A 27,290-nucleotide genomic window follows, 5' to 3' on the forward strand; every position below is an offset into this window, starting at 1 on the left:
ACTTTCAGGGCCCTCAATATTAATCATTAACAAATTGTTTACATGGTTGATTAACAACCTGTTTCGAATATTAGTTTTAATCAAATTAAGGCAGCTAAAGCCCCTTTCACAGTCAACAGTGTGCATTGGTATTGTTGCACAATACTCTATAACAGAAGTTATTAATGGGTACTGTTCAGACACATCATTGGTATATAAAAATAAAAGTAATTCATTAAATGACATGTTTTTACATCGTTGCATTAAGATGTGTTTAAATAATCCCCATTCACAAAGTAATTCAGTTTCTGTAAACTGAAAATCTTTTCTGGGAGATTCCGAAAACAAATTGAAAATGCAACGGCCATTTTTGTTGATCGCTATGCTTCATCTCGTTTGATCGCGTTTTTTTCGTGAACGCTAGCGTCATGGTTCTTCTTGCGAAAGATATTTAGATTTTTTCTCCTTGTTTGATAAAGTTTTTTTCATGGATGTTAGCGTCATGGTTTTTCGCGGAAGCTTTTTTTTAAATGGAATTTAGTAAAATCCTTTAGCAAAAATGCGAAAATGCTTTGTTGAATTTTAGCATTTTTGAGGGGTCTTTTCGCATTTTGCAAAAAAAGCTACCGTAGCGGAAACCCTGTAGCACATTTTATATACTGAATGATCTAGATTGTGAAAATCATTTGCCTTGATTTACAAACAGACAAAATTGCAAAAAATCAAAATGATGCTTGTATTGATATTTATTCTTTGCACACAAATGTTGTCACATTTCAAATTGACAATTTCAAACATTTCAATCTTATTATTTTTAACTTGAAAAATAAAGTGCAGTTATTCTTAATGGCTACTAGTGTAAATGGGAAATAATATTTTTTAATCGTTTTTATAAACTGCCATAAGAACAGCTAATGAATTCTGCTTAAACGTTTAAAGGACAAATAAAGAAAGGATTATTTAAATAACTTGAAATTCAATAAGAGTTGTTATTAAAAGATTTTGAAACATACTAAAATGTTTTTAATTAGTTTTAATTGATGTTCCCTTTTTGAGCATTAAAGTTCAACAGAAGCATTTTTTTCTTACTTTCAAAATATAATAGAATAGCATGTGAATTAAATTAAATAATATTTTTCTGAAATGCAGTTATTTTTCCTATCCGACATTATTGAAAGTACTATTCTATTTTTTATGATATTGATGAATACTATAGTATAATCCCAAACTTATTTTTATATAAATACAAAGCTTAATTATAAAAGTTTTTATGTTTTCTATTTTTGTAGTAAAATAACCATTCCTAATTATTATTTTTTTTCTTCTTCAACTCAATTGGTCTTCAAAAACAGCATAGTTTTGAATTGATTTCTCTGAATGTCCTATTTCTTAAGGTATTTGATGGAATATTTTTTTTTTTAATTCAAGAACTATTAAAAAATTTAACTACATAATGACACTATGATGCAAAAAAATAAAAAGTTGAATTTGGATTTTGGGGGAAAAAAGGTCATCCCAACTTCCTAATACTTGTGAACTTTAAAAAATAAATAGGTTTAGAAGCAAATTTCTGTCAAAAAAAAACAGTGGCTCCCTAGATAGATATAAAATTTTACTTATGTGCATACATATTAAATACCAGAGTTACCATTTTGACAGTATTTCAAAACAACAATTAGAATTTAGAAAAGCTGAAAAATCCCACAATGACAGGTTATTTTTGCAATAATTTAGATGATTTTTTTTTTAAATTTTGTATAGAATAGTTTATTAGAAAAATCATTTCACAAAAAATCATGAGAAATAGAATTTCTTTTTAATGCTGCATAAATAACTGAAGCAATGTCAATTTTATCAGTTACACAAGTTTACTAAAACTACCAATTTCACATTTTTGCAAAAAAACTGACTTAATAGCCATGCTAAAATGCACCATGAAGAATCATCACTGTTTATGAGTAAGTCATCACTAATTTTATGTCAGATCGTTCCTTCTTGAATATTTTAATAAATATGTACAAGCAATGATTTATTTACACTAAAGAATTGATAAAATTACAAGGACTAAAAATAATAAATTTATAATACTTTAATTTTATTAAATATTTCTATAAACAAAGCAACCTTAAAGTTACATCAAGCAAACAATTTGTACATACTTGATATGAACAAAACATTTCACTTCAATGAAATTAAATACACTAAATTTTCATAACTTTTATATTGTATTATGAAAATTTATATTACTGTAAAAAATAATAATTTGAATTTCAGTAAATTTAAATTCCCTATTTTAAAATAAAATTGAAATTATTCCATGACACACAGCAATATTAGGGGAATGCTTAATAATATGGAATCTTTCAAAAAATAAAAAGGGAATTCAACCTTCTAAATCCACAACAACTCTACACACAGGACATGTATGATTGATCTATAAAAGAAAAGTATACCCGTATAAGTTTTTATTCAAACATAATTAAACATTAGAAAATCAAAACAGATAAAATTTAGAAATTTGTAAAAAACTTTTCAATTATTAGCAATTGGGCAAATATAACATGTTACACACAATGAACGCAATGCTTTTAAATTGATAAAACACAAATCAATAAAAATACTTTTGAATCCATGTTGCCCAAATGTTTCACGATATTGATATTATGATAGGCTTTTCAGTGATTATTAAAATCAGAAAACATTTTATCATTGATATAAATTGCTATGATACAAGAACTTGCGGGAACAGTTGATAATGCATGAATATTGGTAGTTACAGAAACTACTAAAAAATGTGTTAACATAAGAGTCATGCTTAAACTTGTTTATTTAAAGTAATTAGGGGAAAAGTGGCTATATTGTGCCAAACATGTGGCGTTAAAACCCGAATTGGTAGCAAAAATAAAAGGGGTACTTACTGGGATCATAGGACAAACATTTATCTACAGAAGGCAAACCTTCTAGCAAAATTTTAAGTAATGTTTTATGTTACAAGCTCACTTTGTTGCAGGGCCATGCCCATGGTTTTAACAGCTCTGAGCCAAATAAAATGAATTTGCTACATTTACATTTTTTTTTCTACAAAACAAGCTCAAATTTTAAAAGACTTAAGTTATATAAATATGTAATATAGAAAAATATAATTACAACTAAAATGTTAAGTGATAAAAAAAAATCATGAACTGTTCCAAAAACGGAAGGGGAAAAAAACAGCTGACTAAGGAGAAATTTTATTTAAGAAAACTAGGGATCACTTTTGGCCAATGAAGCATTTTAATTTTACCTCAGAACTGCCTTGAATATTAATAAAAATATGGAAGCACACATATCTTTTTTTCATCTATACTCTTTTACAGTAAGTAGCTTCTCTAGTTTGGAGCATTTCTCATAATCTTGAATTGTAATCATCTGATAATGCGAAATTAAATTTCTTTCAAATTTATATAAATAATTTTTAAAATAAAAGAAACTTTTAAAATAATTTTCAGAATAACAATTAAAATCAACAACCAATAGAAATGTTTTCTTTTTATAAATCTAAATTTGTTTTGTAATCTTATAAACATATCTGTTAAGATTTATTTACATTGTATATTTTAACTTATTTATTTTTAATATCTGCACCCAAGCAAGACTAGCTTTACATGTGTTACAAGTCACTCATATTACTTTTAAACATTAATCTAAATACTTCCTGCATATTTATGATTACAACATTATGTTAATGTTGTCCCACAGCATCACATATTTTAGTTAGCATTGCCTGCTTGATCTGATCTATACTATTGCTCAAAAATAATATAACAGTAGAGTCCCGATTATCTGAGTTTCCGCTTTAACCGAGCTATCAAATATTCCAAGGATATTTTTGTTCTACTTTATTTTTAAAACTACCGCCGAAAAAAATCTGAATTTTATCTTCCAAACACTCAGAAAAACTAAATCTAACAACTTGATCCGATGAAATGATCGTCAATAATGAATCTAGCGAAGATGAAGACAGGAACGATGAAAATCAACATATAAAAATCTCTCATACAGATGGACTAAAAGTTGTCAAAAGGGCTGTTGAAAAATAGAACAACAAGAAGAGGCGACACCAGCCTTCCTGTTATCCCTAAAAAATGGCGAAACATTGCTGCAGAAAAGCACCAAAGTAATGTAAAACAAAAAATGATTAAAGACTTTCTGAAGTAAAAACTCTTTAATTCTCGTAAAGTGTTTTTAAATAAGCTTTATAATTATAATATGAATTGTGTGTGGTGTACTCGTATAAATTTTGTATTTTTTAAATATACTACATTTATACCTACTCTTTCTCTTTCCTTTTTTACACTCTTCGTTTTAACCGAGTTTTTCGGTAATCTGAGTTAGTCGTGGTCCATATTAACTCGGATAATTAGGACTGTACTGTATAAACATATTGGGCACAGTGTGTGGCTTTAATGAATGCCTCAGCTCATAAATTTAAAAAACAAGTTCATGACTGTAACATATTCCACACATAAACATTTAAAATCCACTATCTGTGTGAATTATTTATATGAGCTGCAAAAAAGATTTCGCAATACCCATGTTAAATAATGATAATACTTTCAATATCAAAACAATTTGAAGGCCTGAACTAAACAAGTCCTTTAAAAGATAATTTGCAAAGAATGTAAATACCTTTAGCCATGGATCAATGCACGGAGTATGAAATTCGTGGAAACATGGAAGAATTCGAAGAGTGTCCCCATTTTCATAATCGCTAAGGCAAACTTGGCATTCTTTATTTAAACCAGCTCTTTTGTGAGGTAACTCATTTGATGAGCCTGCATTGTTATTGGCAGCAATATATTGGCGAGTAGGAAGTCTATTAATCTCACTTTTTTGCAAACCACGAGGAACATCACCGTTTAAATCAGCAATTCCTAAAAATGTCTGAAAAAAGTTTTTTCTTTAGTAAATAATTGATAATTTAAATAATAATTCAAGTACAGTAAAGTCTTGATTAACCTTTCTAAAACAAATACCTTTGTTAACCTAATTCCGAAAAAGATTTTTTTTAACACCTTAAAAATAGGCAAATAATTTTTTTTGTTTCTTTTTGCTATACATAACCGATTTTTAAATACAAAACGCTCTTTATAATGAATATATTCACTTCATAGAATTGATCATTACATGGAAATAAACATTTAAATAGTTAAAAGTTGCCATTGTTAACAAATTTAAATGGAAATTTTTATTATTTCATTCATCTTCATATTATTACTCACACAGATAATTTTGACCACATCGGCTTCCATTTCTGCTGAAAAGAAGTATGTTTTGTTATCTTTTAGTGTGAGCAGTAAAGCTAAAAAACTTAGCAAAGCTTGCTAAGAATTATAGATTAATAAAGTCGGCTAATGATTCAAAATTGAATGCTGCCTTAAAAATGATTTATTCAAGAAAGAGCAAATAAGTACCAGTATCTTGGAAAGTAATGAGACTGAATTTTTAAATGAAACAAAAACATCTGCATAGTTTCAAATGATCATATTAATATTAAATATCATATAGCACTATTACTTAAAAAAAAAGTAGAGTTTATTGATTAAAATAGAGTTTATTGATAGAAATGTTAATATTTTTACTAAGAAAGCTATTAATATCAATTTATATAAGGCCAATTAGAGTTAAAGGTATTTTATTTAAAATAATATTTCAGAAAGAAATAATCTTTATAAAATATATTTGAACAGAATATTGAAAATTGCACAAAACCATTCTAAGAAAAGAACTGAAATCTTACTTGTTAACTCATAAACATCTTACTACAAAAAGATTCTAGTGAAAATATCACACAATTCTTGTGTAAGGCTCATCATGAGTCTTGGAAAAAGGAAATTGCTGTAAAAGCTGCATACATAGCACAACGGGATAATTTAATCTTTGAATACAGATAGGCCTAGCCTCTCGATCAAAAATTGATGTAGCACCATAATACAAATAAATGCATTGATGCTTAACTTAGTAATAGAAATTAAAATTATTCACTTATTTAATATTAGCTCTAACTCTTAGCTTCAGAAAATATTGTCAGATTGCATAAAGTAAATATGTAAACAAAAATATAAGGGAATTGTGCTATATTGCCGGGATGCATGTCAGATCACATGAATGAAGTTAGGGGAAATTCAGGCAACCCTGCACAAATTTTTGGTGTTAATTAAAAAATGATTGCTTCAATGATTTTTATTACAAAAAAAAATTGCTTTACAAAACTTTTTCCTGCAAAGAAACGAAACATTTTACTATTTAGCTTTCTAACTAGTGCTAAATCTTGTCTTGAGATTAAAAACGTAGCATTTGGACAAATTAGGGAGTAGAAGGATGGAAAAGTAAGGCATTTAAAATTCGGACAGTAAAAATCCGAGAAATTGAAAGAAAAAAAACGAAATTTCGGAAGTCGTGTATGAAAACGTTTCGTTAATGCGATTTAGTGAACCAGGGTGGCCACCCACCTGGAATTATCAGGGAATTTTTTTATACTGGAAAAAACCTGGAAATATCAGGGAAATTTAGATAAAAACCTGGAAAAATCAGGGAATTTTAAAGAAAAACTGGAAATTTTTTCTTTGATAATTCTTTTAATCTTACTAATTTAAATTATTTGCTAATTTTCTTAATTTAAATTATTTTGTCCATTATCCCATTTTTTTTAAACGGAAATGTATCACCAAACAGTTGAAATATCATCAACTTTGCTTGCATCATGCTTGATACTTTGCTTGCATCAAAATTTGCTCCATTACAGTGTTAAACTGGAATGCCACATAAAATTCTCCCACGGTTGCTGAACGAATGTAGAAACCTTTGACCGCTATGGGACTGTGCAATTTAGATAAGATTCCGGTGGAGGTGGAAAAAGGGATTAGGATATTAGCTTCTGTTTTTAAATTCTGTCCTTGGGCTGAATCCATTTATGGCTCAANAAAATAATTGATTATAATTTAATAATAGATTTTTACTTACACTCTTTTTCTGAAATCTTTTGTACTTCCATCCAATGAATTATTTTTTCTCAGCAAAGCCAACCAATCACTCATTTTCTTGAATCGCTAGCAGCCAAATCGTTACAATTGTTGCATTGATGTTAATTTTCTGGGCTTCATTTTAACCATTTATAACATATTTTATTTTTAAAAAACCAACTATATATTAATATTTAATTTTACTCCTTTGTTGGTCAATATATGATTTTTGATTCAAAATTTTGTACCAAAGCATTAAAAAATAAATAATAAATCTTGCCAAATTGTCAAAAAAAAAATTTTTTCCAAAATGATATGTTAAAAAAATAACATTTTGAATAAAATATTTTATAATGTAGACACTTTTCTTGTACACATCCTACACTTTATACGAAAAAAGAAATAAAAACCTGGAAATTTTAAGATTTTTATCGGGAAAACCTGGAAAAATCAGGGAAATTTGAAATCTGATTTGAGTGGCCACCCTGTGAACGTTTTAAATTTTAGATAACGCATAAAATTTTAATTTTGTCAGATTATAAGATTTGATTCTTGGAAGTTTGCGAATCAACGGTCTAGAGAGACACTGAATTCCGCAAAAAAAATCGCATGCCCTACTCCTAGACCTGGAGGGATAACACGAAAAACCCAGAATTACGGGGTACACCCATAATACAATTCCCCCTGTGTAAAAGAATATCCAAAAGGATAGGGAGCACTTAATGTAAAGTGAAAAACGTAAATGAAGCCCAAATCAAGTACAGAAATAGACATACTATTGTCACGGTTCTCTAGACAAGAACCTTTACCAATCTCGACGTTAAGCCACTTTGCACATGTTATCTCTCTATGTTTCTGATGATTTGGTGCTTAAACATCGAGAAAATTTTCATGTCTAGAGAACCAAACCTATATTATGTCTACTTCTGTACTAGATTTGTGCTTTATTCACGTTTTCATAGTTTTTCCAATCAGCAGTGCTGTTAAACTTAAAAGGGAATATTTAATTCTTGTAAGACAAAATCACTTTGTTTCCTCAGAAGAATAAAGAAAACTGTACATTTCTATTGTCTTCCATATTTCATTAAGTAATTTAACAACTCAGTCATTTTATGGATACAGAGAAACAGTTATAACAACATTTATATATTATAAATTATGCATATAAGTTATTTAAATTAAAACTCTAATAAAAAATACCATTTGAATTTATTGAACTCAAAAAGAAAATTAGGAGGGGCCAGAAGATTCTAACAATAATTTGTTATCACATTTGCACAATCGGAGATGATTGTGCTCCGGATTTTTCACCAACCACAATCCAGAAGTTTCTGGAAATCATCAATCACATTTATTTTATGTATAAAAATTCTTGTACATTTTATTTAGAAATATTAGAACTCAAATTTATACTTGGCATCTTTTTCATTTATAAATATTTTTTCTAATGGATTAATAAATGCGATTAGAGATAAAAGTAAACTTATACATACCTTAATTAGTAAACTAATTCATTTAAATTATGCTGCATATAATTTATTTAGAATTTCATGTTTTGAAAATATCAACGATTTAAATTTATAAAGACATTGATTTTTTGAAATGAAACATTAGTGATTTGGCTCAAGAAATTTTCAGGATTTTTGGGCTGACAATCACCCCTGCACTATTGATATTAAAGATTAAGAACATGAATCAGTTAAAAGAAAAAAAATTTTAATTAGAAAATATCAATTTTTTGTCTTATTTAGAATTGATTTTCACAAAATGGCATATTTTAAATGTATACCTTAAACCTTGAAGATAACATTTTCTTGATATGTGAAAATCTGAACAGTAAGCTAAAAGTTATTTCGAACAATTTTCTTTAATCAATGTAAAACAAAAAAATACCTCAAAACTATCATCAGAGTAAAGAATATCATCAAGACTATTGAATACTCCCACTTCTAATAAATGATTAATCGAATTAGGTCTTCTCCTCCGAGTTCTATCTAATCTTCGATTATTCTACAAAATGTAAAAAGACTTAATAAAGAGATAAACAAATTAAAAAACATTGCAGTGCTAAGAATAATAGCAAACAAGAAATTTAGCAAGACATTTTTATAGAAAGTCTTTTATGTTGAAGTTAATAAAGAAATGTTGAATATTCTTTAAAAAGTTATAATACTAATAGCTTAGAGAAAAATAAAGCATAGCAGTACTTATTTACATCTTAGCAATCATGCCAATAGCCCTTGGAACAATAAAAAAATTCGGATAATGCAAAACATTTTTAAATACTTTCACATTAATAAAATTTTAAAGTCAACAGAAGAGATGCCAAAAACATATTTAAAATTATTTTATTTAGAGATAACATTAAAATATTTGGTACTTTGGGACTATCCCATCGACCAGTCAACACTCGCAAAAATGGGCAAATCCTTTAGCGCCATCATAATGAAAAGCAATTTCTGAAATAAACATTCTAAACACATTTAATTTATCTAATAATAATAACAAAAAAAATTTAAAGTGCAAAAATACGTAATAAAAAAGTATTAAACATAATCAAAACAAAGTAAGAGATTCAATGTCTATTTTTTTATAATTACACATTGAATTATTCTTTAATCTAACCATCTATAGTAAAAATCATTTTGGTGGTTAGACAAATCCCAAATTCAAATCATTATGCAGCAGAATAAAATAGTATATTTCGACACGCTAAAGAAAACTAAATCGCGTAATCAAGGATTACACAGTAATTATGATAAAATTTGCAGTTATTGGCACAGAAGCTACCTTTTGGCGATAATATCGGTTTAGTAAAAATGGTCAACGGGATAATACCAAATATCTATTTCAACAATAATATTAATTTAATTTCTTTTAAATAAATCTAAAGATAGAATGTAGCTCAATAGCCCAGAAGTAAGAAGCAGAAATAATTTGGCTATAAAACAAAAGTGTAAAGTAAAAATCATTCACAGTAATGATGGCATTTCACGATAGCAAGGTCGGTAAAATATAAATCATATCCTGATATATAATTACTTTGTACTATTTGAAAACAATATTTAACATGTGACACATAATATTTCCAAATAAAATGTTTAAAATTATTTTATTACAAATTAATCACTGAATAAATTAATATCATAGTTATTGAGACAAACTTACAATAAATTAACTTAGATCAGAAAGCATCAAGGTAATAAACTATTCAAAATTACACATGATAAAACAAGTCTCCATATATATATACACTAACTACATATTTATTTAATTAAAAGCATTTCTAAACTATTAAATATAAAACTAAATATGTATATATAATTAAAATATGTTTAATAAACGACGAATTATTTTATATAGAGCTCACAAAAAGTTATAATTTAAATGTTGCATGTAATTTTTATCAATATTAAATCTTTTTTTATTATTATTATTATAATGTGCTAGTCTATTTTGAATGTCAGTAAATAATTTATCTATATTCCTGTCTCTATTTTCTAGATAGATCAACAATCTTTCTATCCTCCCAGACCATCAAGCGGAAAATATTTCATTTTGAGGACCACAACACCATTATTTTAAATCTGTGGATTTCTAAATGTCTCCCTCCATAACACAATTGATGTATTTGAATGTACTAATGACAAATTTTGAAATAAACACACTGTATATTTTGAATATTTTTTTTTTGACATGACAACCAAAAATAAGAAATTGGAGAAGAAAAAAAATTCACGCATTGTACTTTGTTGTGAATGGCAATAATATTTTAATAACCTATTACTTAACAAACGATATTCATTTTTGACAGTATACCAAACATGGACTCTTGCTTCTGTCTGAATCAAATTAAATTTTGAAGGTGTTTTCAGATGTCAGTTCGGTTAAGTTTTCTTTTTTATCAACTAAGCTCAATTTAAGGCTTTTGAGATTAACAGTAAAAGGATCAATAGTCCACAAATTTTAAATTCTAGGATGGATCCTCCTCCTTTGAACAATAATGAGTCATCATCATCAATGGCTGGACAGCCCTGGGTGCGCCTTGGCCTTCGCAAGAAGTTTTTGAAGGCCAACCTTTTTCCTGCTAGTATTATAATAGTGATTAAATTTTTTTTTAAAAAAAAGTTATTCCAAGTGAAATTTCGCAAGAGTTATGATTTTTTAACCGACAACCACTTGGATAAAATACTTTTCAAAATTGTAAACATTTTCAATGTTTAAGCCAGCATATTATAACATATCAGAAAGAAGGCAAGAAATATGACTGAGCCTACCAAAGTAAAATTCCATTAGCGTTAAAAATTCTTTCGATAGCAACTGCTTGCTGGCTGAAACTCTAGATATAAACATTCATTACAAATAGAAAAGAAACTTTAAACACCATAACATTAAAATAGTTATATTTTGTACAGTATAAAAATTAGCTTCTTAAATCCATGATTTTAAATAAAACTTATTTGTTTTACTTATTTTTATTTATTTATCTGCAAAAAGAAAACTAACATAAAATATGTTCCCTATGAAGTTTGGTGGAGTATGCCGATGCGGAACACGGTTTAAACGAAGACTCCTCCAATCTGGATGAAAAGGAGGTACTGTAGGAAAAGGATCTTGAACTCTCATCCAACTTGCATCATCATCATCTCTTAAATCACTATCTGAATGTCTCAAGGATAAATTTACAGGACTAACAACATCATAAGGAGAATATGCCATAGGTCTGGTTGGGGAACATGGTTGAGGTGAAGGTGAATAATCAGGATCAACTTCAGCATCAAATTGAGCCTGTAATAAATAAGTTTTAATAAAGAAAAGCAATTAAAAAGAAAAAAAAATATTACTGAAAGAATTAAATTATGAAGTATACTAGCACATAATATAAATGCACATACAGTGCCTGGCTAAATTATTAGATGCACTGTAAGATTCTATGTAAAATCTTGATTATTGGTGATACTTTACAACTTTATTGTTACTACGCTGCTGAAACCGGATTACTACACTTCTTTTTGTTCTTGTATCAAGTGGTTAGCATTGTAATGCAAAACATCAAAAATAAATACAAATAGAAAGTATATAAAAAATCTCCTCTATAAAAGCTCATTACATGTATGTTTAAATATAAGAGTACTGCCTAAAAACTCGTGCAAAACATGTAATTAATTAAACACTACAGTGCGTCTAATAATTTAGTCTAATTATTATAACATACTAATATAATAAATATTCTATATTTACATAATATATCATCTAATTTATCCAATCGTCAAATTTATGTTAGATATTGTCTAATTTCACCAATGGATACACGAGCGTAACCAAGTGTAAACCGGTTTCAGCCACATATAAGCAATAAAGCTGTATAGTAACACCTGATAATTCAGATTTTACATAGAATCTTATAGTGCATCTAATAATTTGACCGAAAGCTCTATACTACCACATAAATATAGAAATTTTTTTGAAAAATACAACAATGAAATAAAGTGAAGAAACAAAATTAAAGCAACTAAGTTAGGCACTAAGCTGCATATTATAACTAGAGTTAAAATTGTGAAAAGCATATTAAAATAAAATACCTAATAAAAAGAATGAAATTTCAATTTTAAAAGTACTGGTTAGGCTAGAAATTTTTGCTCGCCATTTTTTTCATGAAAATACAAACAATTTCGTAAATGTTAGGCGACGAATTTTTTAGTGACTAAAACCAAAAAAGAATATAGAAAAGTTATAACATATAAACATTTAAATGCTCATTTTTTTTTTAAAAAAAAAGGGCATTTATTTGAAAAATAACTTCAAAATTTAAAGTCAATTAAGAAATTTATTAATATACCCCTTGAAAAAAAGAGAAACTTATAAAAATCTTATCTATCAATTTATATGCCACAGGTTTCTTTAACTACTCTTAGGCAAAATTGTAGCATTATTCATAGTTTTTCACAACTCCTCGTATATAATCTACAGAGCTCATTCTAGGCAGAAAGGGCAGGGTGCATAAGTTTAAAAAAAGGGTATTATTATTCTAAAAGGGAATAATTTCTTTCTATGGGCTTTACACGTTCTATTAAAAAACATTGTCAATTTTATTTTTTTTTTACTTTACTAAAAGTAGCAAAGCAATCATATTAATTACTAATTTTTATTAATAAATTAACATATATATATATATATTGAGTTAATGAGCTAATTAGCCTAGTAATTTATTTAAAATGCATGCATATATTTATAAAATAATGAATGTATGTTTTTAAGTGTCTGTAGTTATGATTTAATAATTAAAATGATTAATAATAATTATGATTTAATGATAGTGAAGTAACTGCAAACTTTCAAAGACAAGTGTAACAAAGGGGTGTGGCGGCTATTTTTCCTTTCTCATATAAATCTATGTATTGACAGCAATGACAAACTAAATAAAAAGAGTTGAAAATAACAAAAGTTTAAGAAATCCATTGTAGAGTTTAGGGAAAAAATAAAGAAGGGTTGAGGAAAGAAAGGGCAAAAAGTGTATGGAGTCTATTACATCAGGGTACTAATTTACTTCAGGGGCAACAAGGTGGATTCTTTTGACTAAAAGGGCAGCAGGATGCTGCGCCCTGTTTACTAATCTACCCTCTACTAATCTACCCTGTTTACTAATCTCTGTTTACTAAAATACCCTCTGAATCTAATTGGCAATTTATTAATTTAGATGCCAAAGGTTTCTTTAACTACTCTTAGGCAATATCATAGCATTATTCATAGTTTTTCACAACTCCTCGTATATAATCTAATTGGCAATTTATTAATTTATATGCCAAAGGTTTCTTTAACTACTCTTAGGCAAATTGTAGCATGTTTCATAGTTTTTCACAACTCCCCTTATATAACCTAATTGGCAATTTATCAATTTAAGAGTAAAACATTGTTTTGAATAGAATCTCTTTTTACAACTCCCTCCTTTGAAATCTCATTTTTTGAAACTTGCTAAATAACACAACAATAAATATCATAAAAAGCAAACAAAAATAATTAAATTTAGAAATATGGATTACTTGTAATATTCTAGCAAATCTTTCATCATCTTCTACTTGTCGAACTTGTTCTACAGGGTCAGGAGAGAGAGAAACTACTTCTTGAACAGGATCATGGCGATGTCTCCAAGATCCTCTTTGCCGTCTCCTCCCTAAAAAATTGTAGTTCAGTTTGAGAATCAACCAATACAGTCATTCTACAAATCAACAGTTTTACGTAAAATACAGTTTATCTCTTTAAAAAATTATTAACACAGTTGAATCCAATTTAGTTTTACAAAGTAAAATTGAAATTTAATTGCGGTATCTGAAACAATTAAAATGAACAATGAAAAGAAATGCAAGAATGTTTAGTCCTTTTAGAATCTTTTTTATTTTTTACACAATTTTTAAAAAAAATTATCAAACACAATTACACATTATTTTAATGATGTAAATAGCAAATAATATTTAAATCAAAAACGTTTTTTAAAAAAGTATCTGACTGATGACTGAAAAAAAATCTCTGTTTAAGACCCAATTACTCATGTGAAAATATTAAAATGGAACAAAATATAGAATAGGTGCAAAACTGAAGGATGATTTATTCACATACAAACATTTAGTTAAGCTCCCAAACACAGAGCAAAAATGTTCAAACAACAGGTTCTAAAATTATATCTTATATTGAAACTGTTCCGGTAAACAAATTTTAGAGGGAAAAAAGAATACCCAAGAGCAGGATGCAAACGAATTCATTAGCCACTAAAACTAGGCAGCATCACATAAAAATATATTGAGAATAAATTTTGTGATGATATTGTAACTGAACAATGTTTAGAATCACAAAGAGTAAAATTTTATGATAATGTTTATGCATTTCGGTGGCGCCTAGTACTCCAACAGAAAGAAACAGCAGAAATGATCCATACAATTTTATTCTATTGATAGAGGAGTATGCTAAAAATTAAATTTATAGGTTTTAATAAATGTTACTTTTACTTGCCCATAAGTATCACAGCCTGGAGAAAAATAAAGTGATAACAAAACAGAGAAGAATATAGATGCTTTGAGGTATTTGTAAATACCCATCTTGAAAAAATACATAGGAACACTTTTGAAATAATTTGTTAAAAATAATGCAAAATTCAAATTTTTTTAAGCCTTAACTTCGTAAAAACTATTCACCAAATTTAACACTTTCCAGATCATTTATTTTATGAGTTCATGGGCAATAGATTTGGTGCTTGAAATAAACTTCTGAACTGATTAACTTCGAAATAAGCTGATTACAAGAAAACAGAACTCAAAATATGAGTTATGTAGCATGATACTAGAAGATAAGATTACCATGCTACTAGCTACTAGCAACTATACACATTACCTAAATAATTAAAGATTCTTGCAGATGATTTAAAAATGGTTTGATGATTTTTAAGGTAATAAGAGCTAACTTTATAGTACTATAAATTATTAGTCAGATCAATGCTTCAATGTTTTAAAATTACTTATGCTGAAGTTATAGTAACAATGAAGACTGAAATAAAAATAATCAAACAATTTAGTTAATCTGCACTGTTAAATCAGTCTAGCCACTTAAAAGTTAAAAGTAATCACTTCAGAAATGTAATTGCACAAAAATAAGAGTATTAAAAAAAAATTCATTCACTACCAAATCAATTATAAAATATTTCTAGTAACAAGAGTAAAAGAACTTGTGACATTAGTGATTAATTAAAATAATTTAAAAATTTTAAATTAAAAAAGTATCAACGTCGAAACAAAGAGAGAACAAACCTAACGCTCTTCTAGGCTCGGCACTTCTAATAACTTGCCTCTCAATTTCTCCATTTGATGGACGAGAGCTGAAAACAACACTAATTTCATCCTCACTACTTCCAATATTTATAGAATGCTCACAAATAATCCCATTACTTTCAGGACTTCTTATGGTGGAACTTATAGTTAATCCCCCAAATGATTCAGCACTAGTTTCAGTATCAGAGTAGGAATTTGCTGTAAAGAATTCTACTTCACTACTATCTTCTGCATCAAATATATCAGGATTTGTTGTAGCAAGGTTTAAATTTGCTCTCCTGGCTTGTGATCCTGTCAAAGAGCGCCCTTTAGCCACTTTAGAAACTTCCGAACGAATCAGTCGAGAATGAGAATTTGGCAATGTCCTAGGATGAGGAGAACCAGATCTCCTCGTGTATCTTTCTCCCACATTAACACGGCTTCTCCCTCTTCGACCCACATTGTTGGAATGGAAATTATTTGAAGCAATTTCAGAAACAGCATTAGTTCTAATTTGTTTACGATTTCTAAATGACCTAGGACTTTTTGAATAAGAAATTGGAGATGATGAAGGACCAGCAACAGAATTATCTCTAGAATAACAAAGGGGCTGATGATTTCTTGTTATGCCGCTTTCAAAACCATTCCTAGAGGCATCACTAACAGGAAATAAATAAGGGTCACTGCTTTCTGGCACAGCTAATGGTTTGGAAACACTTTTTTTATCACTTTCTGCTTCGCTATCAGAAGATGAAAATATTAGATGAGGCCGAGACTTATTAGTTGGCCAATCTTCGTCATCATCGTCACTGTCAAGATCACTATCAAGAACCTTTTTAAATTTACGGCCAATTACTTTTTTAGTACTTTGTGATAATTCTGGTGACTGTCTACCACCTTTCAAAGACCCATTCTTAAATATTGATCTTGAATCCTCATCACTAGCACTGTCTACATAATGGACAATGCTCCCGTCAGAAACAGATTGTGAATCTTGACTTAAATCTGGACGTTGAGGAGCAACAAATGAAACAGCTTTTGTGCCATTTACCGTTGATCTAGAATGCTCACCTAGGTTATTTTGAGGCTCCCTCCAAAGGAAATGCTTAGGGGAATTTGGAGTAGAATATTTATTTTTGGTTTGTTTACTTAGTTCATTATGTTGTTTAGGATATGGAGGCAATTTTGATTGAGCAGAGGCAGGATCTTCATTAGGACGCTCATTTAAACAACTGAGGAATTTTCTTTTTGAAACTTGCTTTGAGTTAAACACAGGATTTTCCTCCTCTGCTAAATTATGAAGATGATCTTCATATGTTTTATCAGCAAATATATGTTCACTAGTACTATCAGATGTACAAGGAAAATCAGGATTATGGTAACGTTCTGTCCGAGATTTCTTTTTATTTTGATTATCAGGAGATTTTAAATATCTGTTGCTTAAACAAGTACGCTTGGGGTTAGCGAAGAATTCAACACTTTTATCTCCATTTTGCCTTTTCTTGTTATAAGCACTGTAAGTCCTAAAAAACACATGAAAGTAAAATAAAATCTTCATATACATTAACAACAATTAAAATATCAAAAAACACTGTTAACTGTTATTTTTATATTCTCCTATTCAGTATTCTTGTATGTAAAAATAAAGTGATTATGCAGAAATTTATAAATTTGTATATCCTATGTTAACAAATAAAAAAAAACTTCACTTTCATTTAGCATGTAGAAAAAATACAAAAAATAGATTAACATGCATTTACAAACATTTTTACATGAATTCCAAAACATGTAATATTTGAAACAAAATACATTTTGTTTAGTATTTATTGCAATGATATAAAACCAACTCAAAACATAAATTTTTTTTTCTACAATGCAAATCATAAAACACTGCAGCAACCACTAACTGTATAACGCATTGGGCTAGAGTCCTGAAAACGAAATTTATTTTAATAATTCATTTAATTTCAACTTGGTGAAACACAAGTGAACTATTCTATCAACAAAGCTAACTTCACTTGACACGCAGAATTGCTTTAGAGGAGCTAATTTAACAAAAATAATTTAAGAAAAATGTATCGAAAAGTAATAAGATTTTTTTACAACCTATAAAACAATAAAATCTACAACACCTTACTTGAAAAAAATATTAAATTTGACACTTTTGGGGATAAAAATATTTAATCAATCAACTTTAAAAAAATAAGTACAAAAAAAGTTTTGATAATATTTAAATTACTTTGAATAACACTCAAACTCATTAATAGTTTAATATTGTTGTATTATACAAGTTGTTATGAAGAAATTATTAAATAACAGGTTCTTTCACAGCACATTTTGACTAATTAAATTTTATAAAAAAATGATTTCTTAATATAATAAAAAGGATGTTAAGACAGGGTTCCCACTCTATGATGAGATTGAAATTCAAGGACTTTCCAGGACTTTTCAAGGACCTCAACAAAATTTTCAAGGACCTTAATCTAAGACCAATTTTAAAAATTATTCTCTTCTATTTTACTAGAAGCAACTATGCTTGTTGTGGCAATAATTAATTTCAAATATAATACCTAAATGCTTTGCCTATATAGAGGGAAGAGAGTATATGTTTTATGGACTAAAATTTATATTTTTTTAAAAACCCTACTAGTTTTACATATTAATTCACAAAATCATATTCAGCACAATCTATAACTATAATGGTAATGAGGTGTTAATGGTGAAATCCTTTAATCCTGTGTATTTCCATGTGAAGGCTGCATGAAAGACAGAGCTAAATCTTAGGTATTCCATATTCCATGACTATTCCATAACCCCCTCCTCTCCTCTATTAAACATTGTTTCTGAAATTATTCATCCATAATTTACACAACCTTCTCTAAATCCATAATTTACATAATTCATCCATAATTTACACAACCTCCTCTCTCGCCCCGAACGCATTGAACGCGCTTGGCAGACACCAAGACGCTAAGCCCGGTTAGAAACGGTGGCGTTAAAAACCACGTGAGAGAGCTCGGGAACAAAACAGAAAGAACGAGAAAGATCCGCGGGTGTTTTATAAAAAGGGCCGTCGGCAGTATTGGACAAATTCAAGGACCTATCAAGTTTTTCAAGGACCTAAGATGTTTTTCAAGCACTTTCAAGGACCTAAATTTAGCAAAAAAAAATTCAAGGACTCTCAAGGACCGTGGGAACCCTGTAAGAGGATATCACTTACATCAATTTACTTGATATAAATTATCAGTATATCAATTATTAATTGATACTAGAAGATTAAAAAAAAATTTAAAAAACACAAGGTAAGCAACTCAATAACTAGGTTGTTCTTAAACTCACACAACAATAGAATTAAAAATAATCAAAAATTCAAAATTTTATAAATAAAATATATATATATTAGAATTAAGAGTGAAAACAAATAAAATTTTAAAATGCTGTTACCGAGCAGAGTTATCCTTGAGAGTATCACTTTGCATTTCAAGACTAGAAGATGAACTAGACTGATCGTCCAGAAAATTCTTTTTTCTAAAATTGCTTTTATCTCGATTTATACGAAGTCGTTCCGCCAGCTGTAGATTATCACTGAAATCGTCATCAGAACTATCATTTTGTCCAAGATACCGAGCCATTTCATACAGATCTAGAGGAAGATTCAAGCCTCTCTTTAAAATTTATTAACACCTAAAACAAATTTGAAACATTATTAAAAAAGAAATACACATTGCAAAAGTAAATATGATAGACATGTATACTATTTCAATAAAATAAACTAGCATTCTGGGGATAAAATTACTCTCAAAAACCACCTACTATCGAGTACTAGACATTCTGTAAAATAGCATGCCAAAATAAGCTTTGGGTAAGAAAAAATACTGTGAGAGATTTCATGAAAATTATTCTCCAACTTAACAAAGCTCACTAACAAATCAAAAAAATTTATTCAGGTAAAATAAATATATTTATCTATCATTATATAAAATGTATGTTAAGCAAAATAAAATTTTAATGATTAAATTTTATTTGCATTTAAAAAAGAAATCTTTTTTATAAAAAATAAATCAAACTATCAAATAAAATACACAATGGCTTTCTATTTTTATTATATTTGCAGTTTAATGAGTTTAAAATCTAATATTGTTTTTTTCTTTAATTCTGTAAAAATTGAAACATAAGCCTGCTCAGAAATAAATAATTAAATCAAATAAGTTTAAAAATTTGTCTAAAAGTAAATTTCTTTAAGTAAAACTAAATAAGGAAAAATCAAAAATTTTAATTAGTAGCAATTTGAAAATTCTGAACAGAATTTGTTTGATTAACCACATAATGAACATAAAAAGTTTGGGGGATATTACTGTATAATTCAAAATTATTGCATATTTTGTAAAAAGCAACAATCAAACATAACCTTCTTTTTGATCAAGATTTGAAACACTTCACAAGGGCAGTAGAATAATAAGATTGACAACTATTCAATTCACCTTTGAAAGGCACATAAATGACAGATTACAACAAGACATCTATTAGACAAATTCAAGTAATAAGAAGTTATCAGTGAACTTAAAAGCATGAGTAAACATTGTACAAAAATAAATGTAAAATGCTGTTACAACTTCACAATTATAAAACACTTCTTGTAATTGAGAAATAAATCCATTGCAAACAAATTTTCTTTTCCAGAAATTAAGTTTTTCACAGAATAAGCAGCTACACAGTTAAAATCTAGTTTGAATAATGGAAGAAAATTAGGATTCTACTGTATATAATATCATGTGATACTGTAATACAAAAAATTAACATTCATGCTACAATGAACTTAACAAAAGGGCTATTTATAAAAAAAATAATAATTATTATTATTACTCAAAACAAATGATATAAAAATTTAAATCTAAGAAATGTCCTGATTTTATATTAAGACACAACAAAAGAAAATAATATATACCCAGGTAGAATTTACTAAGTGATGCAGCACTAGGTTTATAAGTCCTAACTTGTCAACAGCCTCAAAGCAGGGTTGGGGTTTTGGACATCCTAAACTGGTTTTGAACAGGACATGTGGGTCTTACTGTCTTAAACTGGATAAAACTGTCTTAAAGTGTCCAACACCTTGAACTTTGGTAAAAGGTAAAAATTCTATAGGTGTAACCATTGTACACATAATAATTACATGTATCAATAAATATTTGATATTTTTTATACAATTTACTTTAACTTATTAAAGGAAAATAATATAATAGGAAAAGGTTTATAATTTTTGAAGCTCCACAATTCATTGAACACAAAAGTGAATACCTAATCCTTTAAATATAAATATGCTTTTAATACTGATAAATAATGTTTTCGCATCAGGATAAACAATGCAATATTAAAAAATAATAATTTTTTTTTAAAAATACTAAATTTGTTTAAAAATCAGCCTTTTACTTTTCCCAATATTTCTTTTAAAAAAATGTTATAATTTCTGCATCATAGGATGATAAGAAAGATATCTACTTAAAAAAAAAATTTAAATATAGATAAATTAGTTTAAATTGGAAATAAAAAACAACTGAAAAATGCAATAACAGTTTTGAAGGGCATAACATCAGTTTCAGTCACTGACACTGGTGATGTATCACCACTATGCTAAAAGAATCGAACATGAATGAAACAAAAGTATTCTTGAATAGTACTATAGATAAATAAACCTGTTTATGACTAACCAGGCACTTAGTCCCTAATAGCTTAACCTGTATGGCAAGGTCAAACTTCAGTTACGTACTATTGAATGAGAGGACCAATTGAACTAGATTACTGATTAATCTTCCTTTGTTTAATGTTTAAATTGAAGAGTCAAACAATATTAATAAAACATTATACTTTTAAACTAAAAACAAATATTCTCTAGTAGATTTAATTATCAATATGTTATTAGTTCTATGTTTATTTTACCTTTTAAATATTGTTCAGATAAAATTGTGACATAATTTGAGTAAAAGGGTTTTGAACAGGACGGTTTAAACCGTGGACTAATCCATTCTGTCCTAAACCTTGCCAACCCTGCCTCAAAGCAGTCAGAAAAAGAACTTATGATTTTTCAAATGTTTATAATTTTGAAATCATTTTATGTATCATCAATTGTGGTCATAACATTTACAAAACTCCCATACAACTCACCACTTTTTCTTAAATGCAACGTATTTTGCAATTTTATTAATTTGTATTGTTTTGTTTTTCATATTAGGTATTTAATAAATCTACAAACAGTCATTAATAATAAAATTTTAAAACCTTTTATATACAGATAAAAAAAACAGCTGTTAACAATTAAATTAAAGCTTATTCATTAGAGGATTTTTAACAGCTGTCTTCCATGATTTGCAAAAAAAGACTGACAACTTTATAAAAATATTTCAAGTACATTTGATTTAACTATTAACTTTCAAATTTAGAAAGAAAAAAAGTAAGGAAGGATTAATATTTAAAAGATAGTTTATTACGCATTTTATGAGTTATTGAATTTGCGATAACAACTCCTGAGTACACCCTCTATCGGGACCCTGAAAATAACAGGCATTTAGTTCTATCATAATCATTGGCAAAGTCGGGCGCCACTTTCTTAGTAGTAAATAAGAAGCAAAATCTCTTTAAGGAAAGGACATACGACCCAGTACATTGGTAAATCTTTCAGAAACAGAACGCGCCCAACATTTGAAGAAATTTCAATAATTTTGATCTTTCTATTATCAACAAACTTGCAGCCGATAACTTCCATACTGTTACAGATGTGAGTATTATGGTAAAATCCTTTTTTTTCCGCTTCAATTCATAACAAATTAAAGTGAAGATTGCTTATTTGATTCCAATGAACAAATATAACTTCAGAACATGCAGAACTGTAATAGTTATAGAATAGTATATCAGGGGTCTGTCTAGGGTTTTCTGAGAGGTACCGATTTTGTGAAATTTTAGAATTAATTTGTGAAGAATTAAAAATTATATTAAAAAATCAACACAAAAATATGGTAAAAATATGAATTTATCGTTTCTTAAGCGATACAAAAATAAAATTTTAAGAAAAGTATTTTGTGAAACTACCGTTTTTCCTAAATTTGAATTTGTGAAGGTACCGCTAAACGGTAGTAAATTCGGCCTGGGCAGACCCCTGTATATATTTCTGAATCTACATAATTCGGAAAACAATAAAGAATCACCCGAATTACTTGAAATAATATCATTTGTGTTGATTATTAACAGATTTTTAAAGTTTTTGTGGTAAGTAATTTTTAAGTTTGAATGATACATTTCAACTAGAACTCAGCTATTCTGTTTTTAAGTTACATACTGAAATTGATATCGAGATCTTGAAATTATAAAATTTTATTGTGTAGTATGTCATCTTAAAGTAATGAGGGGATAATCTATGTATATATTATTTGAGAATAAAGTTTTCAAAATGAAGAACATATCATTTTGGAATTCTCTGGATTTATAAAGCAGGTAAGTGCAACAATTTTTATAATAAAAAATTTTACTTGTAAATAATTTTTTTCTTATTTGATGATAATTTTCTGTAGAATGATTTTCTACATCCCAGTATGAATAAAAAAAAAAGCAAAAAGAAACATTAAGTTTTTTTATTTTAATGTGAGGAATTTTTAGAATCACTTTTTTGTTTCGTAAGCATTCTTTATTTTACGTTTTTCAGCTTATAAATAATGATTTTTATTGAAACGTAAAATTTTTTGATAAAAATTGTTGTCAAAAAACTTTTTTCGCAAAATTGAATGATATAAAATTGTGAGCTTATGTATACTTTTTGCATATTTTAATGTTTGAAGTAATACGATTTCTAAGACTACGGAATGCAAAGTTTAAATAGGCCTTTCATGTTATATCATTAAATTTAGTAAAACTATTTCTCAGGCATTAGGTTTTAACTCGAATAAGAAGATACATATTTTTTGTCCTGTTTATTTACAAATATTTTTCCAATGTGTTTTGGATGTTCCTTCTCTGAAAAAAAGATACCATTTTGTTCTTGCTTGTATAAGAAAGAATATCAAACATTTTTCTTTTTTAAATTTAATAAGCCTTGATATAGAAGGAATGTTACAATGCTATACTGAAGACATTTCCGGAGCAACTGAATGACTGTTCTTATGGAAATCGCAGGAATTCGTCTCATACAACAAGGCTCCATATAGTTTGTTGCAATTGCAAATTAGGATAGTTATCTATAAAATCATAACTATGCCTACCAAACAAACTTTTTTGAAAATTACGCAACTAACTCTTTCTAAAAACTTAAAAATTCAAACAAAAAAAAAAAGAAACACCAGACAAATTTTTTTTTAATTTAACTATCTGTATATCTAACAATAAATACTAAAATTTTTAAATGTAGAAACTAATATTTTCATTGACTAGTCAAGTTTTCATCTTGTGACATATCTAAGTTAACTGTTAATTGAGCTAAAAGCCAAAAAGTAAATATTTTTAATATAAGTCCTTATCTTTGCTGATAAACATAAACAAAAACAGATTCCAAAGCACACAAAGAAGTTCGATTTGCATCTAGATTTAGCATACACATTCTCAAACAAACACAAAGCAGAGCCTATTAATTAATAGAACCGGTAAAACGTCTTTACCTGCTTCGAAGATCACTTCACTTATAAAACACACATAAACATTCAAACTAAAACAGTTTAGAGTTTGCGATTCATTCACTTTGTGTGTACTGCTTATATAATAGTGTCATTCATTAAAAACTATAACTGAGCATTTGAAATCAGTTATTTATATCGCTTGATTTTTTTATTCCAATAATATGTTTCATGGTATCAATGAGAAAATTTATAATTTTTCTGGTTTTTAAAAAATAGACTGGTCAGAACAAATATAAAATCTTTCTAAAGAAATAATATAGATTATATACATATTTGTACACACAAACTGATTGCTTACAAATTTCAAAAAAAAAAATATACTCATTCAAAACAAAGTATGTAGAAATACAGAAGACAGACACTATATGTCTTTCTCATATTCTGAATTTGTATTCATTGTCTGGTTATGCTAGAATAAATGCTCGTTTTTTTGTTTTTTTTTCATTATTGGAGAAGTTCATAAAAATAATTAACTAAACTAATTCAGAAAAGGGATAAAAACAATGAATCAAATTTGATCAAATAATGATAATAATAAAGGTTTAATAATTTAAAAACATTCAAAACTTGATATCCAATCAAACATTCAACCTAAAAAAAAAAAAACATTAAAAAAAATCTGATTTAAATTTTAAAAATTAATTTTGTTTCATTAATACTAATATTATAATATATAACTGATTTTTTGAATAAAAAAATATATTTTCTAACAACTATTAAATCACTCACAGTAAATTTATTAAAATATATCAATTAACAAAAATGAATATTTCCATGTTGAACTACTTAAATATTTTCTAACACTTATTTCTAAGTCAAATTTATCTGACTAATTAAGAAGTAAATAGCATTTTCCACAAAAAACTAAACACAGCATATAATAATCAATATTTTAAAACTCTTAGAAAACTGACTAATTAGTGAAACATATTAATAAACATTCCAAATTTATAGAAATTTTGATCACATTCAATTGTATTTTTATTAGAAACAGGAAAAATATATAATTAGCATAATAATTTTCATATTTTTTGATCTAAAAAGTAATAAAATATTTGCGTTGAAGCATTTCTTTTGTAACTTACTGTAGAAATTTTCTTGTTTTTCATTTAGTCTTCAATAATACCAAGGAAAGAGACGGAAAGAATAAGCTTTATTCACTAGTAAGATTCTTTAAATACATTTTCTTACAACCCATGAGTAAGAATGAGTAGAATTTTTAGCACAGGCTCATCACAAAAGAATGCGAGATGAGACACGCATCTCTACGGTAGTAAAATACAAACAAAACCAACAAGTTAAATTATATTTTAGGAAACTAATATTTACGTGTCGTTAAAAATAACACTAAAAAAAATAGTAAAAGAAATGTGTTTGCCAAATCAAAGTTCAAGATGAGGACATGGGGTCATCCTATAGAAAGTAAAAATTTCTCACCTATAATTCTTAAGTATCCATCATAAAGGTTCAGTCCACGAATAAGATTAAGTTGTGTTTATGTAATAAATATAAGTTTAAAAAAATAAATACAAAAAAAAACCGCAATGCAGCAAAATATACAATAAAATAGTAATCACCAGCAAGATTAACACTTAAAATCACAATAATTCCACGATTCTGGTGTAGATACTAATCTAAAATTAATTCAATAAAAACTTAGTTATTTTATTCATAACTTCATAGAAAATTAGAATATAAATAAATCATCAATGGAGGAGGTGAGGGCGTGGTAAGGTGAGGAGGTGTCACAATAAATTGCCAACGAATGAAAGAAATTTCAAATTCAGATAAACAGCCATTCACACTGCATACAAAACAATTCATGACTGCCAGCTCGGAGATTAAATCATGAATGTCATTGGCAAATTTTTGTCCAATCAGATTCTTATTCGCAACTGCAGATTTTTTACGTGCAGTGTGAGTGATCCATCGAGATCGCAATGCTCGATTATGCCATCTGGGGAGAAGCAAGTTCCATGTCTTGACCCTCCCCTTCTGCTTAGGAATGTACTAAGATATTCCACTTTCTTATTATTTTTCATATTTAAATGTTAAAAATATTTTTTTAAATTTCCATGGTGCTTTCTTTTATAACTATGTTGAGTGTAACTTTCAGTTCCTCATAGTTTCCTAACTGAAAAATGTTTAATCTATTTGAAAAACAAGACAGAAACAAACGTACTTCCTTCTCCAATGACTCTCCATACTCTAATGCATTAAGAAAAGCTCTAAAAGAAAGGGTCATGCAAATTTTGGAAAATAATTTTGATGATTAAATAATAAAAATATTATGGAAGGGGTAAATCTTATAGTATGTACATTCGCATGTAACTGAGCTAAAGAGAAAAGGGAGGGGTCAAATCAAGGAAAAGGTCTTCTCCCCAGATGGCATATCCGAGTGTTGAGATCGTAAAAGTTTAAAAAAGCCGATCAAAGTCTCATCTGATGAGAATTTGATTGGCAAGTTTTTCGTGAGAGAAAATTTTCCTCTAATGTGGATATTAATACCAAGCGATTAGCAAGCAAAAAAGGATATGCAGTGAGACTAACTTCCAACCAAGAGGATTGATCTATGGAGACGCTGAAGTTTGTTGACGAATTTTTGTAATGGAAAGCATATGGATGGTGTTTTCTACAATAAGAGCTCTGCGGGCTGTTTACCGCCCTTCTTCCGGGTTACGATATCCGGTGTATTTTAAGTCCATTTGGTTCAACGTGTTAACTGCGTAGAGTTTATTCTCTGTTTTAAATGATAATTTATTAAATTAACTTAGGCTCGTTATTCTAAAAGTTTACACTGACGTCTGCATTATTTGCAACATGAATAAATGGTAATGAATAAGTGAAAATTATCCAAATTA

At 27.9% G+C, this 27,290-nt stretch overlaps 2 protein-coding genes across 7 annotated transcripts in view; one reads left to right on the plus strand and one right to left on the minus strand.

Moving 5' to 3' along the window:
• Window positions 1–27,290, plus strand: part of LOC107444215 (ras association domain-containing protein 8) — a 376,108-nt gene that overhangs the window by 269,569 nt on the left and 79,249 nt on the right. The window lies entirely within an intron of this gene.
• LOC107451554 (uncharacterized) lies at window positions 2,054–26,209 on the minus strand. Of its 6 annotated transcripts, none has more exons than XM_016067692.3 (8): window positions 25,867–26,209; window positions 19,220–19,459; window positions 15,776–17,298; window positions 14,021–14,151; window positions 11,487–11,768; window positions 8,874–8,990; window positions 4,648–4,902; window positions 2,054–2,413 (listed from the first exon to the last, which is right to left on the minus strand). In XM_016067692.3, the coding sequence occupies exons 2-8, from the start codon at window positions 19,405–19,407 to the stop codon at window positions 2,363–2,365; spliced, it is 2,547 nt and encodes an 848-aa protein (XP_015923178.1). In that variant the 5' UTR covers window positions 19,408–19,459; window positions 25,867–26,209; the 3' UTR covers window positions 2,054–2,362. The 6 variants fall into 6 exon arrangements, with proteins under 6 accessions (XP_015923178.1, XP_015923180.1, XP_015923179.1 ...); XM_016067694.3 differs by having other exon boundaries at window positions 19,220–19,418; window positions 25,867–26,175; XM_016067693.3 differs by having other exon boundaries at window positions 25,515–26,175.

Source organism: Parasteatoda tepidariorum, chromosome 8 (genome assembly GCF_043381705.1).
Source record: "Parasteatoda tepidariorum isolate YZ-2023 chromosome 8, CAS_Ptep_4.0, whole genome shotgun sequence".
Classification (NCBI taxonomy): Eukaryota; Metazoa; Arthropoda; class Arachnida; order Araneae; family Theridiidae; genus Parasteatoda; species Parasteatoda tepidariorum.